This window comes from Ranitomeya imitator, chromosome 3, assembly GCF_032444005.1.
Source record: "Ranitomeya imitator isolate aRanImi1 chromosome 3, aRanImi1.pri, whole genome shotgun sequence".
NCBI classification, from domain to species: Eukaryota; Metazoa; Chordata; class Amphibia; order Anura; family Dendrobatidae; genus Ranitomeya; species Ranitomeya imitator.
In genome coordinates, this window is record NC_091284.1 from 278,015,245 (window position 1) to 278,027,749 (window position 12,505).

At 39.9% G+C, this 12,505-nt stretch overlaps 1 protein-coding gene across 1 annotated transcript in view; it reads right to left on the reverse strand.

Moving 5' to 3' along the window:
- Positions 1-12,505, reverse strand: part of ELAPOR1 (endosome-lysosome associated apoptosis and autophagy regulator 1) — a 349,091-nt gene that overhangs the window by 203,854 nt on the left and 132,732 nt on the right. Inside the window, exon 2 of the mRNA XM_069756493.1 lies at positions 3,424-3,544. Within this exon, the coding sequence (XP_069612594.1) occupies positions 3,424-3,544 (121 nt within the window). The remainder of the gene's footprint in view (positions 1-3,423; positions 3,545-12,505) is intronic.

Genomic DNA, 12,505 nt, shown 5'->3' on the forward strand with positions numbered 1-12,505 from the left:
GAACAAGCCAACCAAATATATGGCAAATAGAATAAAAAAATTTAGAATACATAACAAAATTAACAGAATTTCTTCCCTCTCTGACAATACCACTTTATCTCATCCCCAAGATATAGTTAATGAATTTTCCAAATATTATTCTAAATTATATAACCTAAATCTAGACCCATCATCCCCCCCACCAAAAGATTCGGACATCAAAGCCTATCTCGCCAATATCAACCTCCCTTCCCTTACAAAGGAAGAAATTGAATCTCTATCAGCTCCTTTCTCCTCCTCAGAAGTTGAAGAGGCCATCAACCACCTTAAATCGCAAAAATCCCCAGGGCCAGATGGCTTCTGTAATTCTTATTACAAAGCCTTCGGAACAAACTTAATACCTCATCTGGTAAAACTATTTAACTATGCATCTAATTCGGGTTCCTTCCCTCCAGAAATGTTGGAGGCTTCAATCGTCCTTATCCCAAAACAAGCGGCCAACCCTATGGCTACTAGTAGCTATAGGCCTATATCTCTTCTGAACAAAGACATCAAATTGTTCTCAAAAATTTTGGCCAATAGACTTAGCGTCATCCTCCCCAGACTAATAGTCAATGATCAAATGGGGTTTATTAAAAATAGGCAACCAGCTGACGCCACCAGAAGGATTCTGAACCAAATTAAACTCACTAATAAATTCAAAACCCCCACAGTCTTTGTTTCCTTAGACGCTGAAAAGGCCTTTGATCGTATAGATTGGAGCTTCCTCAAACACACCCTTCAAAAATTTGGTTTTAATGACAAACTTATCTCCTCATTTATGACATTATATCAAGGCCCTACAGCTAAAGTCACCTGCAATAACCATATCTCTGACCCCTTCCATATTAACAACGGCACTAGACAAGGTTGCCCCCTATCCCCTTTACTTTTTAATTTGGCTCTTGAACCCCTGGCGGAACGCATTAGACAAAATTCTTCCATTACAGGCATATCCACCAACAAACGCCATCATAAACTCAGTTTATTTGCAGACGACAATTTTAACCCTAACCAACCCAGTTATCTCCACTCTAGAAACTATCAGAGAACTTGAAAACTTTGCATCTCTTTCCAAATTCAAAATCAACGGCTCAAAATCTAACATCCTACCCATCCACCTCTGCAAAAAGGAAATCAATTCCTTGAAAAAGGTAATATCATTCAAGTGGTGCAATGAAGAATTCCCATACTTAGGGATCATAATTAACAAAAACCTTGATAAGACTGCCTCCTCAAACCTGAGAAAGATAGATGAAATACTTAAAAAGGATTGCACCACTTTTAATGACAATAGTTTGTCCTGGTGGGGGAGAAACCCAACAGTCAAGATGTTTACCCTACCAAAAATTTTGTATATCCTTAGATGTATTCCCCTTCCCATCCCCACATCTTCCCTGCTGAAGATCCAATCAAAGCTAAATAAATACATTTGGAATGATAAAAAGCCCAGAACAAATACCAGATCCCTTTACAAAACAAAAATCCACGGAGGAATGGATCTCCCAAATATTACGGCCCACTATAATACACTCCTACTAAAACAAAGCTCACCCTGGTGGTCAGACCAGAATGAGCCAGCATGGCTCGACTTGGAGGAAGAGATCAACGGAAGAAAACCCCTTAAATCCATCATTCTCAAAGCTATTTCCAGTTCCCCCAACAAAACCCATAACAACCCAATTTTTCAGGCGATTTCTCTCGCATGGTCTTCAACTTTAATAAAGGGGGATAGTGCTCAAAACAGCCCCGTTCATCTCAAATTATCCTTGTCATTCATCTACTCAATTCTGAATCTTGTCCTTCTCCCTATATGGGCTGACTTAAAAATTCAAATACTTGGCGATATCTACACTGGGTCTAAACCCATGGACTTCAGTTCACTAAAAAATAAATTTAATGCCCCCTCATCTCTTTTCCTCGAATACATGATCCTGAGGGAAAACCTAAGCATGTTTTTTAACCTCAAACTGAAACTCTCGGAGTCTTCTTCAAAAATTCTATCCAATCCAAACCACTTAATTTTCTGGAGTCACAAGTTCATTTACAATAGTTTCAATAAAGATGAATCATTGGTTAAAAGCGCAGCTCTCATAACCTGGGAGAAATCCCTAGGTCTCTCCGCGTCTACAGACGATTGGGAGGAGGCCTTTTCGGCATCATACCAATCAACAATTTCAATGTCCCTTCTGGAGTCACACTTCAAGGTGTGCTCCAGGTGGTATTACACCCCAGCAAGACTGTCCCACATCAGCCCATCCAACTCCCCTCTATGTTGGAGAAACTGTGGTCGTAAAGGCGACCTATTACATATTTTTTGGAGCTGCCCCACTGCGGCCCTCTTTTGGCTGGAAATCTCTTCAATCATCTCTAAATTGTCAGGTTCCCTTTTCACACTCTCCCCACAACTACCCCTTCTCTCCTTGGACACCAACCTTATCGACAGTTCCTTATTGCGCATAATCTTACATATCTGCTTGGTAGCTAAAAAATCCATTGCCTGTCATTGGAAAAAGGCCACTCTGCCCAATGCAGCCTTCGTCATCAAGCTTATGATGCAACACAGAGAGCTTGAGCTCAAATTCGCCTTACTCAATAACGAGTTTGGCAGATTCTACCAAAAGTGGCATATATGGGAGCGGCATTATCCTCCTTGAACAACCAACACTCTTAAATTGATTTATGTCTACGTAATTGTTCACAAGATCTTCTCTCTCCTTCCCTTCCCACATTAAACATTGGTTTTGCAAAAAAAAAAAAAAAAAAAGATCTTGGAATAGTAATTTCCACAATTTAGCATTTTTAAAAAAACGCCCCTATGCGGAGATAATCTTATAAATGTGCCCCTGCTGGGTACTGTGTAATGGCTGGGCTGATCTTACCACATCTCCTGAGCAGGGGAGGAAGGAAAAAAGTTAACAGACATTACAGCATGGGATCACAATTATTTCTTTGAGGTAAAACATTTTAAGACAGGAAAGGTTTTATCTCACAAAAAGGAATCAGCTGTGATCCTATGGTGTGCTATCTGTATATATTCGCTTTTCCTTCCTCTTCTGTGATATGATCAGACCATGTTCCTGTACAGACAGACACAGACATTACACAGTTCACAGCAGGGACACATTTGTAAGATTATCTCAGCACAGGGACAAATTATATAAACACATCCAATTGTGGAAAATGTTATTATTTCAAGATATATTGATTAAAATCAATTTTAAAATTAACTTTGTTAATGGGAATACCATTTTAAGTAATTTACAAAGCTTGTCCTATACTTTGCAATGTTAAGCAAGGACAGCACACAGATGACACATTGATGCCACTAACATTTGAAGACCTATTAATCGAAAAGTAAAGAAATAAATCAACTGAAAACTCCATGTTTCAATTTTAACTTACAACACTCCGTTCCTTTGACTGGGTCTGGTAGTCCTGTGCACAGTCCTTGAGTGTGAGGGACAGCCACACGCCATCTGGTTCCTTTACTGTCGCATTCAGTGTATTCATAATGGTATTCTGACTGGCAACAGTGAAAAAAAAATGTTATTCAGTATAAAAAGGAAATTATAAAATGAACACAGAAGAGATTGTTCTAAGTTTGGTCTTGCCATTTCCTAATCTGATAGGAGCTAAAAAAGTCTGTGATAAAAAGATATAGACTTTCAATATTTTAAGTAATGTCCTGCTGTTGCCATAATAAAAAGGCAGAAAACCTGTGTGTTACCTTATCTTAAGAAAGAAAAGTATTAACTTATTACATTGTGTGGCTCTATACAGGTTTTCTATTTTTTTTTTTCAAATTGATTAATTACTTCTGAGTTAGCATTAATACAACTGGGAATAGATATTATCCCTTCATCCATACAGAATTATGTTCTGCCCCATATCTACTGACAAAATTACCTCAATAACTTAAAAATGGAAATCACCTGTAATCCCCACAGTCTCCAAGTTATTGGATAAGGTAAACTAATTATATATATGATGCTATGAAACCAGCATAGATGGTTATAGTCTGATGCAGACTGAGAATGCAGGAAACTCCACGTGCAGGTGCCTTAGGCTGGTTTCAGATTTGCGGTTGTGTCCGCAGCATTTCTGATGCATACATCAGCATGCGCTTTGATTTCCTATCTTTAACATTGTAGACGCAGGTGCATGCGTTTGCATGCGTATGATTGAGTTTGCGTACGCATGCGTTCTTATGAGTAAACATGTTTGGGAACTTGTTTTAAGCCATCCCCCTAAGAAACCTTATAAAAAGGTGTGGGCACTGGAAGTCCATTACTCTCAGGGATAGGAAACAAAGGTTGTTTATTAATGGAGCACACTCGGACTGGGTAGCAGTTAGCAGTGGGGTACCACAGGGGTCAGTATTGGGCCCTCTTCTTTTTAACATATTTATTAATGACCTTGTAGGGAGCATTCAGAGTAGAATTTCAATATTTGCAGATGACACTAAACTCTGCAGGGTAATCAATACAGAGGAGGACAATTTTATATTACAGGATGATTTATGTAAACTAGAAGCTTGGGCTGATAAATGGCAAATGAGCTTTAATGGGGATAAATGTAAGGTCATGCACTTGGGTAGAATAAATAAGATGTATAATTATGTGCTTAATTCTAAAACTCTAGGCAAAACCGTCAATGAAAAAGACCTGGGTGTATGGGTGGATGACAAACTCATATTCAGTGGCCAGTGTCAGGCAGCTGCTACAAAGGCAAATAAAATAATGGGATGCATTAAAAGAGGCATAGATGCTCATGAGGAGAACATAATTTTACCTCTATACAAAGTCACTAGTTCGACCACACTTAGAATACTGTGCACAGTTCTGGTCTCCGGTGTATAAGAAAGACATAGCTGAACTAGAGCGGGTGCAGAGAAGAGCGACCAAGGTTATTAGAGGACTGGGGAGTCTGCAATACCAAGATAGGTTATTACACTTGGGGCTATTTAGTTTGGAAAAACGAAGACTAAGGGGTGATCTTATGTTAATGTATAAATATATGAGGGGACAGTACAAAGACCTTTCTGATGATCTTTTTAATCATAGACCTGAAACTGGGACTAGGGGGCATCCTCTGCGTTTGGAGGAAAAAGGTTTAAGCATAATAACAGACGTGGATTCTTTACTGTAAGAGCAGTGAGACTATGGAACTCTCTGCCGTATGATGTTGTAATGAGTGATTCATTACTTAAATTTAAGAGGGGACTGGATACCATTCTGGAAAAGTATAATGTTACAGGGTATATATATATTAGATTCCTTGATAGGGCGTTGATCCAGGGAACTAGTCTGATTGCCGTATGTGGAGTCGGGAAGGAATTTTTTTCCCCAATGTGGTGCTTACTCTTTGCCACATGGGTTTTTTTTGCCTTCCTCTGGATCAATATGTTAGGGCATGTTAGGTTAGGCTATGGGTTGAACTAGATGGACTTATAGTCTTCCTTCAACCTTAATAACTATGTAACTATGTACTAGGATTGCAGCATCATTTTTGGAGGCATAGGAAGACTGACTATAATACGAGTATACAAGCTATACAACCCCTGGCAAAAATTATGGAATCACCGGCCTTGGAGGATGTTCATTCAGTTGTTTAATTTTGTAGAAAAAAAGCAAATCACAGACATGGCACAAAACTAAAGTCATTTCAAATGGCAACTTTTTGGCTTTAAGAAAGACTAAAAGAAAAAGAAAAAAAAAATGTGGTAGTCATCAGTAATGGTTACTTTTTTTTAACCAAGCATAGGGGAAAAATTATGGAATCAATCAATTCTGAGTAAAAAATTATGGAATCACGCTGTAAATTTTCATACCCAAAAATAACAGCTGCATCAAATTAGATCTGCTCGTTAGTCTGCACCTAAAAAGGAGCGATCACACCTTGGAGAGCTGTTGCACCAAGTGGACTGACATGAGTCATAGCTCCAACACGAGAGATGTCAATTGAAACTTAGGAGAGGATTATCAAACTCTTAGGCCGGCGTCACACTAGGCGTAAGTAAATAAGGTCCGTTTTTTACAGCCGTAATATGCAGTAATTGTCCCAAAACACTGTAATATTCAATGCGAGGATGCGATTTTTACGCACAAATTTCTGTGTCATCCGTATGGCTTTCGTACGGCGATTTTTCTCTCGCAGGCTTGCAAAATGGACATATCATGGATCCATTGGCTAAAATATTCTTAAAAAACAACAACAATTGTTTATATATATATATATATATATATATATATATATATATATCTATGTATATATGTGTATGTATGTATGTATGTATGTATGTATGTATGTATGTATGTGTGTGTGTGTGTATATATATGTATAATATATATATATATATATATATATATATATACACACACATACATACATACATACACACATACATAGATATATTATTATTTATTGTTATAGCGCCATTTATTCCATGGCGCTTTACATGTGAGGAGGGGTATACATAATAAACACAAGTACAATAATCTTATACAATACAAGTCATAACTGGTACAGGAGGAGTGAGGACCCTGCCCGCGAAGGCTCACAATCTACAAGGGATGGGTGAGAATACAGTAGGTGAGGATAGATAGCTGGTCATGCAGCGGTTTGGTCGATCGGTGGTTACTGCAGGTTGTAGGCTTGTCGGAAGAGGTGGGTCTGCAGGTTCTGTTTAAAAGTTTCGATGGTAGGCGAGAGTCTGATGTGTTGTGGTAGAGGGTTCCAGAGTAGGGGTGATACGCGAGAGAAATCTTGTATACGATTGTGGGAAGAGGAGATAAGAGGGGAGTAGAGAAGGAGGTCTTGTGAGGATCAGAGGTTGCGTGTAGGTAAGTACCGGGAGACGAGGTCACAGATGTATGGAGGAGACAGGTTGTGGATGGCTTTGTACGTCATGGTTAGGGTTTTGTAGTGGAGTCTCTGGGCAATGAGGAGCCAGTGAAGGGATTGACAGAGGGGAGAGGCCGGGGAATAGCGGGGGGACAGGTGGATTAGTCGAGCAGCAGAGTTTAGAATAGATTGGAGGGGTGCGAGAGTGTTAGAGGGGAGGCCACAGAGCAGGAGGTTGCAGTAGTCAAGGCGAGAGATGATGAGGGCATGGACTAGGGTTTTTGCAGATTCATGGTTGAGGAATGAACGGATTCGTGAAATATTTTTGAGTTGAAGTCGGCAGGAAGTGGAAAGGGCTTGGATATGTGGTTTGAAGGAGAGATCAGCGTCAAAGATTACCCCGAGGCAGCGAGCTTGTGGGACTGGGGAGAGTGGGCAGCCATTTACTGTAATGGATAGGTTCGTTGGGGGGGTCTGTTTTGAATTCTGTTTTGTCCATGTTGAGTTTGAGAAATCTAGCGGAGAAGAAGGATGAAATAGTGGACAGACATTGAGGGATTCTGGTTAGTAGGGAGGTGATATCTGGTCCAGAGATGTAGATCTGTGTGTCATCAGCATAGAGGTGATACTGAAAGCCGTGAGATTCTATGAGCTGTCCCAGGCCAAAGGTGTAAATGGAGAAGAGCAGGGGCCCAAGGACTGAAACTTGTGGGACTCCGACAGATAGGGGGCGAGGTGAGGAGGTGGTGTGTGAGTGGGAGACGCTGAATGTCCGGTCTGTTAGGTATGATGAGTTCCAGGATAGGGCCAAGTCTGTGATGCCAAGGGATGAGAGGGTCTGTAATAATAGGGAATGGTCCACTGTGTCAAAGGCAGCCGACAGGTCGAAGAGGAGGAGGACAGAGTAGTGTCGCTTGCTCTTGGTGGTTAAGAGGTCATTGGTGACCTTAGTTAGGGAAGTTTCAGTGGAGTGGTGTGACCGAAAGCCAGATTGTAAGCGGTCAAAGAGGGAGCAAGAAGAGAGATGGGAGGACAGTTCAAGATGGACGTGTTGTTCCAGTAGTTTGGAGGCATAAGGGAGAAGTGAGATAGGGCGATAGCTAGATACAGAGGATGGGTCAAGAGAGGGCTTTTTGAGGATAGGTGTGATGGAGGCATGTTTAAAGCTTGAGGGCAAAACACCAGTTGTTAGTGATAGGTTGAAGAGACCGCTCACGTTACTGCGACGTCATCGAAGGTCCTTCACTCACTGCATTCTTAGGAACGGAGGCAGACGCTTGCAGCGCTGAGAGCCTGGGGCCGTCAGAGGGTATATCCATATTTTTATTCTCTATTTTTTACATGAATATGGATCCCAGGGCCTGAAGGAGAGACTCCTCTCCTCCAGACCCTGAGAACCACACGCCGTATAAGATGACTGGGCGTATAAGATGACCCCAGTCTTATACGGTGGGTATATCCCAAATTTCATATTTTATATGGAAAAGTTGGGGGTCGTCTTATACCTCAGAAAATAAGATTATATATATATATATATATATATATATATATATATATATATATATATATATATATATATATATATATATATATATTTATATATATTTATTAGTGTCATGGCCAAAAGTATTGACACCCCTGCAATTCTGTCAGATAATAATTTTCTTCCTGAAAATAATTGCAAACACAAATTATTTGGTATTATCTTCATTTAATTTGTCTTAAATGAAAAAAAAAACACAAAAGAGAATGAAGCAAAAAGAACAACATTGATCATTTCACACAAAACTCCAAAAATGGGCCAGGCAAAAGTATTGGCACCCTCAGCCTAATACTCGGTTGTACAACCTTTAGCCAAAATAACTGCGACCAACCGCGCACGGTAACCATCAATGAGTTTCTCACAATGCTCTGCTGGAATTTTAGACCATTCTTCTTTGGCAAACTGCTCCAGGTCCCTGATATTTGAATGGTGCCTTCTCCAAACTGCCATTTTTAGATCTCTCCACAGGTGTTCTATGGGATTCAGGTCTGGACTCATTGCTGGCCACCTTAGAAGTCTCCAGTGCTTTCTCTCAAACCATTTTCTAGTGCTTTTTGAAGTGTGTTTTGGGTCATTGTCCTGCTGAAAGACCCATGACCTCTGAGGGTGACCCAGCTTTCTCACACTGGGCCCTACATTATGCTGCAAAATTTGTTGGTAGTCTTCATACTTCATAATGCCATGCACACAGTGAAGCAGTCCAGTGCCAGAGGCAGCAAAGCAACCCCAAAACATCAGGGAACTTGTTTGACTGTAGGGACCGTGTTCTTTTCTTTGAATGCCTCTTTTTTTTTCTCCTGTAAACTCTATGTTGATGCCTTTGCCCAAAAAGCTCTACTTTTGTCTCATCTGACCAGAGAACATTCTTCCAAAACGTTTTAGGCTTTTTCAGGTAAGTTTTAGCAAACTCCAGCCTGTCTTTTTTATGTCTCGGGGTAAGAAGTGGGGTCTTCCTGGGTCTTCTACCATACAGTCCCTTTTCATTCAGACGCCGACGCATAGTATGGGTTGACACTGTTGTACTCTCGGACTGCAGGGCAGCTTGAACTTGTTTGGATGTTAGTCGAGGTTCTTTATCCAACATCCGCACAATCTTGCGTTGAAATCTCTTGTCAATTTTTCTTTTCCGTCCACATCTAGGGAGGTTAGCCACAGTGCCATGGGCTTTAAACTTCTTGATGACACTGCGCACGGTAGACACAGGAACATTCAGGTCTTTGGAGATGGACTTGTAGCCTTGAGATTGCTCATGCTTCCTCACAATTTGGTTTCTCAAGTCCTCAGACAGTTCTTTGGTCTTCTTTCTTTTCTCCATGCTCAATGTGGTAGACACAAGGACACAGGACAGAGGTTGAGTCAACTTTAATCCATGTCAACTGGCTGCAAGTGTGATTTAGTCATGCCAACACCTGTTAGGTGCCACAGGTAAGTTACAGGTGCTGTTAATTACACAAATTAGAGAAGCATCACATGATTTTTCGAACAGTGCCAATACTTTTGTCCACCCCCTTTTTATGTTTGGTGTGGAATTATATCCAATTTGGCTTTAGGACAATTCTTTTTGTGTTTTTTCATTTAAGACAAATTAAATGAAGATAATAATACCAAATAATTTTTGTTTGCAATCATTTCCAGGAGGAAAATGAGTATTATCTGACAGAATTGCAGGGGTGTCAATACTTTTGGCCATGACTGATTATCTATCTATCTATATCTATATCTATATATATACACATACATCTACTCCTATACTATGTGTACACATTTATTCTACTTATTCTATTCTGTCAGGGTGATTTTACTGTACACCGCACGGAATTGCTGGCTTTTCTATAAAACACCGCTGCGTATTTCTCGCAAGTCACACGTATGGTCCCTGTGTAATCAGTAATTTTCTCGCCCCCATAGACTTTCATTGGTGTATTTTTTGCGCAATACGCTGACAAACGCAGCATTTCTTTAGAAGTCAATCTTGAATAGGTCTCCTTAGGTTCCAGTACCGTCAGCTGGTTCCAGGCAGAGCCTTTGGCTTAGGTGCCTCCTTCTCGGTATCCTAGTTCCACCAATGTCTGGTGGTCCTTGGTAGTGCTTTCTGGCATGGGTACCTCCTGCTTAGTAACCGGGTTCCAGTACCATCAGCTGGTCCTCGGTAGTTCTATTGGCTCTTGTACCTTCGGCTACCCATCCGGGTTCCAGTACCATCAGCTGGTTCTCGGCAGTTCCTCAACCTTCTTGTACCTTCTGCTACATTTCCAAGTTCAAGATTTTTGAAATGGCTTTTGGTAATCACTCTGGATCTCCCTGCTGACGACCCAAGAGACGACGACCCCAGAGACGACGATGACCCCAGAGACCACCCCGAAGAAGAAGAAGAAGCAGAAGAACAAGAAGCAGAAGAACAAGTAGCAGAAGAACAAGAAGCAGAAGAACAAGAAGCAGAAGAAGAAGAAGCAGAAGAACAAGAAGCAGAAGAACAAGAAGCAGAAGAACAAGAAGCAGAAGAACAAGAAGCAGAAGAACATTAAGCATAAGACTAAAAATCAGAGCAAAAGATATTATCTAAATTATAAGCAGAAGACGACTAAGCAGTGTATGGGGGCGAGTCCGTTCCTCCTTGTTGTGCCCCTGGAAAAAACCTGCTGCTGCAGGCCAAACTGAACGCGGACAAATCCTGTTGTAAATATTTTGTGACAGGCAGAATGGAAGGTGTAATCTTCAAACTTTTCTAGATAACTACAGGAATGCCTGTCACAAATAAGAATATGATGAAAAAGAAGAATATGAAGAAGAATAATAGTTGAATAAGAAGAATATTAAGAATATAAAAAAAAAAGAATAATAGGAAGAAGGTGAAGAAGAAGAAGATGAATAAGGTGAAGGAGAAGTTGATGAAAAAGATGCTGCTGCTGCGGATGATGAAGAAAGTTTGGAGAAGTAAAAAAGGTGAAGAGCATGGAAGTAGTGAAACAAATATCTGACAAAATATAAAAAAGCTTCGCATAGTCAATATCTTTGTAACTCCGAACGTCTTAAAAAAAATATATATATATATATAATAATTTCTGCTATTCCATTTGATTGGGCTAAACCTCTATGTCTTTCATGTCTCCTCCACCTCCCCCAATACATTCTACATTATTATTCGTTGTTTTCCTTCATGTAGAATTAACCTACAAGGAAAGAAAGATTTTATTTTAATTCCGATATTTTTGTCCCATTGACTTGCATTGGTTTCCGGTATCGGTATTGGCGATATCCGATATTTTTGGATATCGGCCGATCCAATCTGATACCGATATTTTCGGATATCGGAAGGTATCGCTCAACACTACCTATGAAACATTAATTATTTGAATAATTACATCTTATTCGCCTGTAACACAGAGGAAAAGTATAATAGAAACATGTCACAACTTCTGCCTTATTCCTACACTTCTGGTTTTGGCTTACAAATACTGATGTAAAAATCTCACCAAATACTCAACAAGTGCATATAGCTTTATACTTTTCCACCGACAGTTCTACCCCTGACTTTGGCTTACAAATATTAATGTGAAATACTGACCAAAAATTGAACGTGTGAATGTGGCCTTAGTGGAGATGGTATATTGTGATGTGATTGTATCATCTTAACTGGTCTGCATTGTTGTACAATTTTGGAAACAATACAGTGGTGTTATTCACCTACCATAGGGTACTGTTATATAGCCATGGCATGGTGGTATTTAGTCACTCTATGGGGCGTATTATTTAGTAATAGTATGGCTGGATTGTCTACTTATCGAATAGAAAAAAGGAGTCACTTTATTATTTGTCTTGGGGAACCCTTTTCACAGCATTGAGGACCAGGACCATAGTGTGTTCTAGTAAGCAAAGCCAAGTGCTCAAAAAGGAGCAAATAAAGATGACACTTGGCGAGTGCAAAACCCCAGACAAACCGATAATCAAGATTATTCATTAAGATTATCAAACTGTGTACATATTGGCATTAACCAGTCATTTGTGATAAAAAAAGACTACTATTCACAGGACATCATTGAGTGTAATAAAATTATCATATTATGTGAAAAGAACCATTTTAAAATTAGTCATTGATCA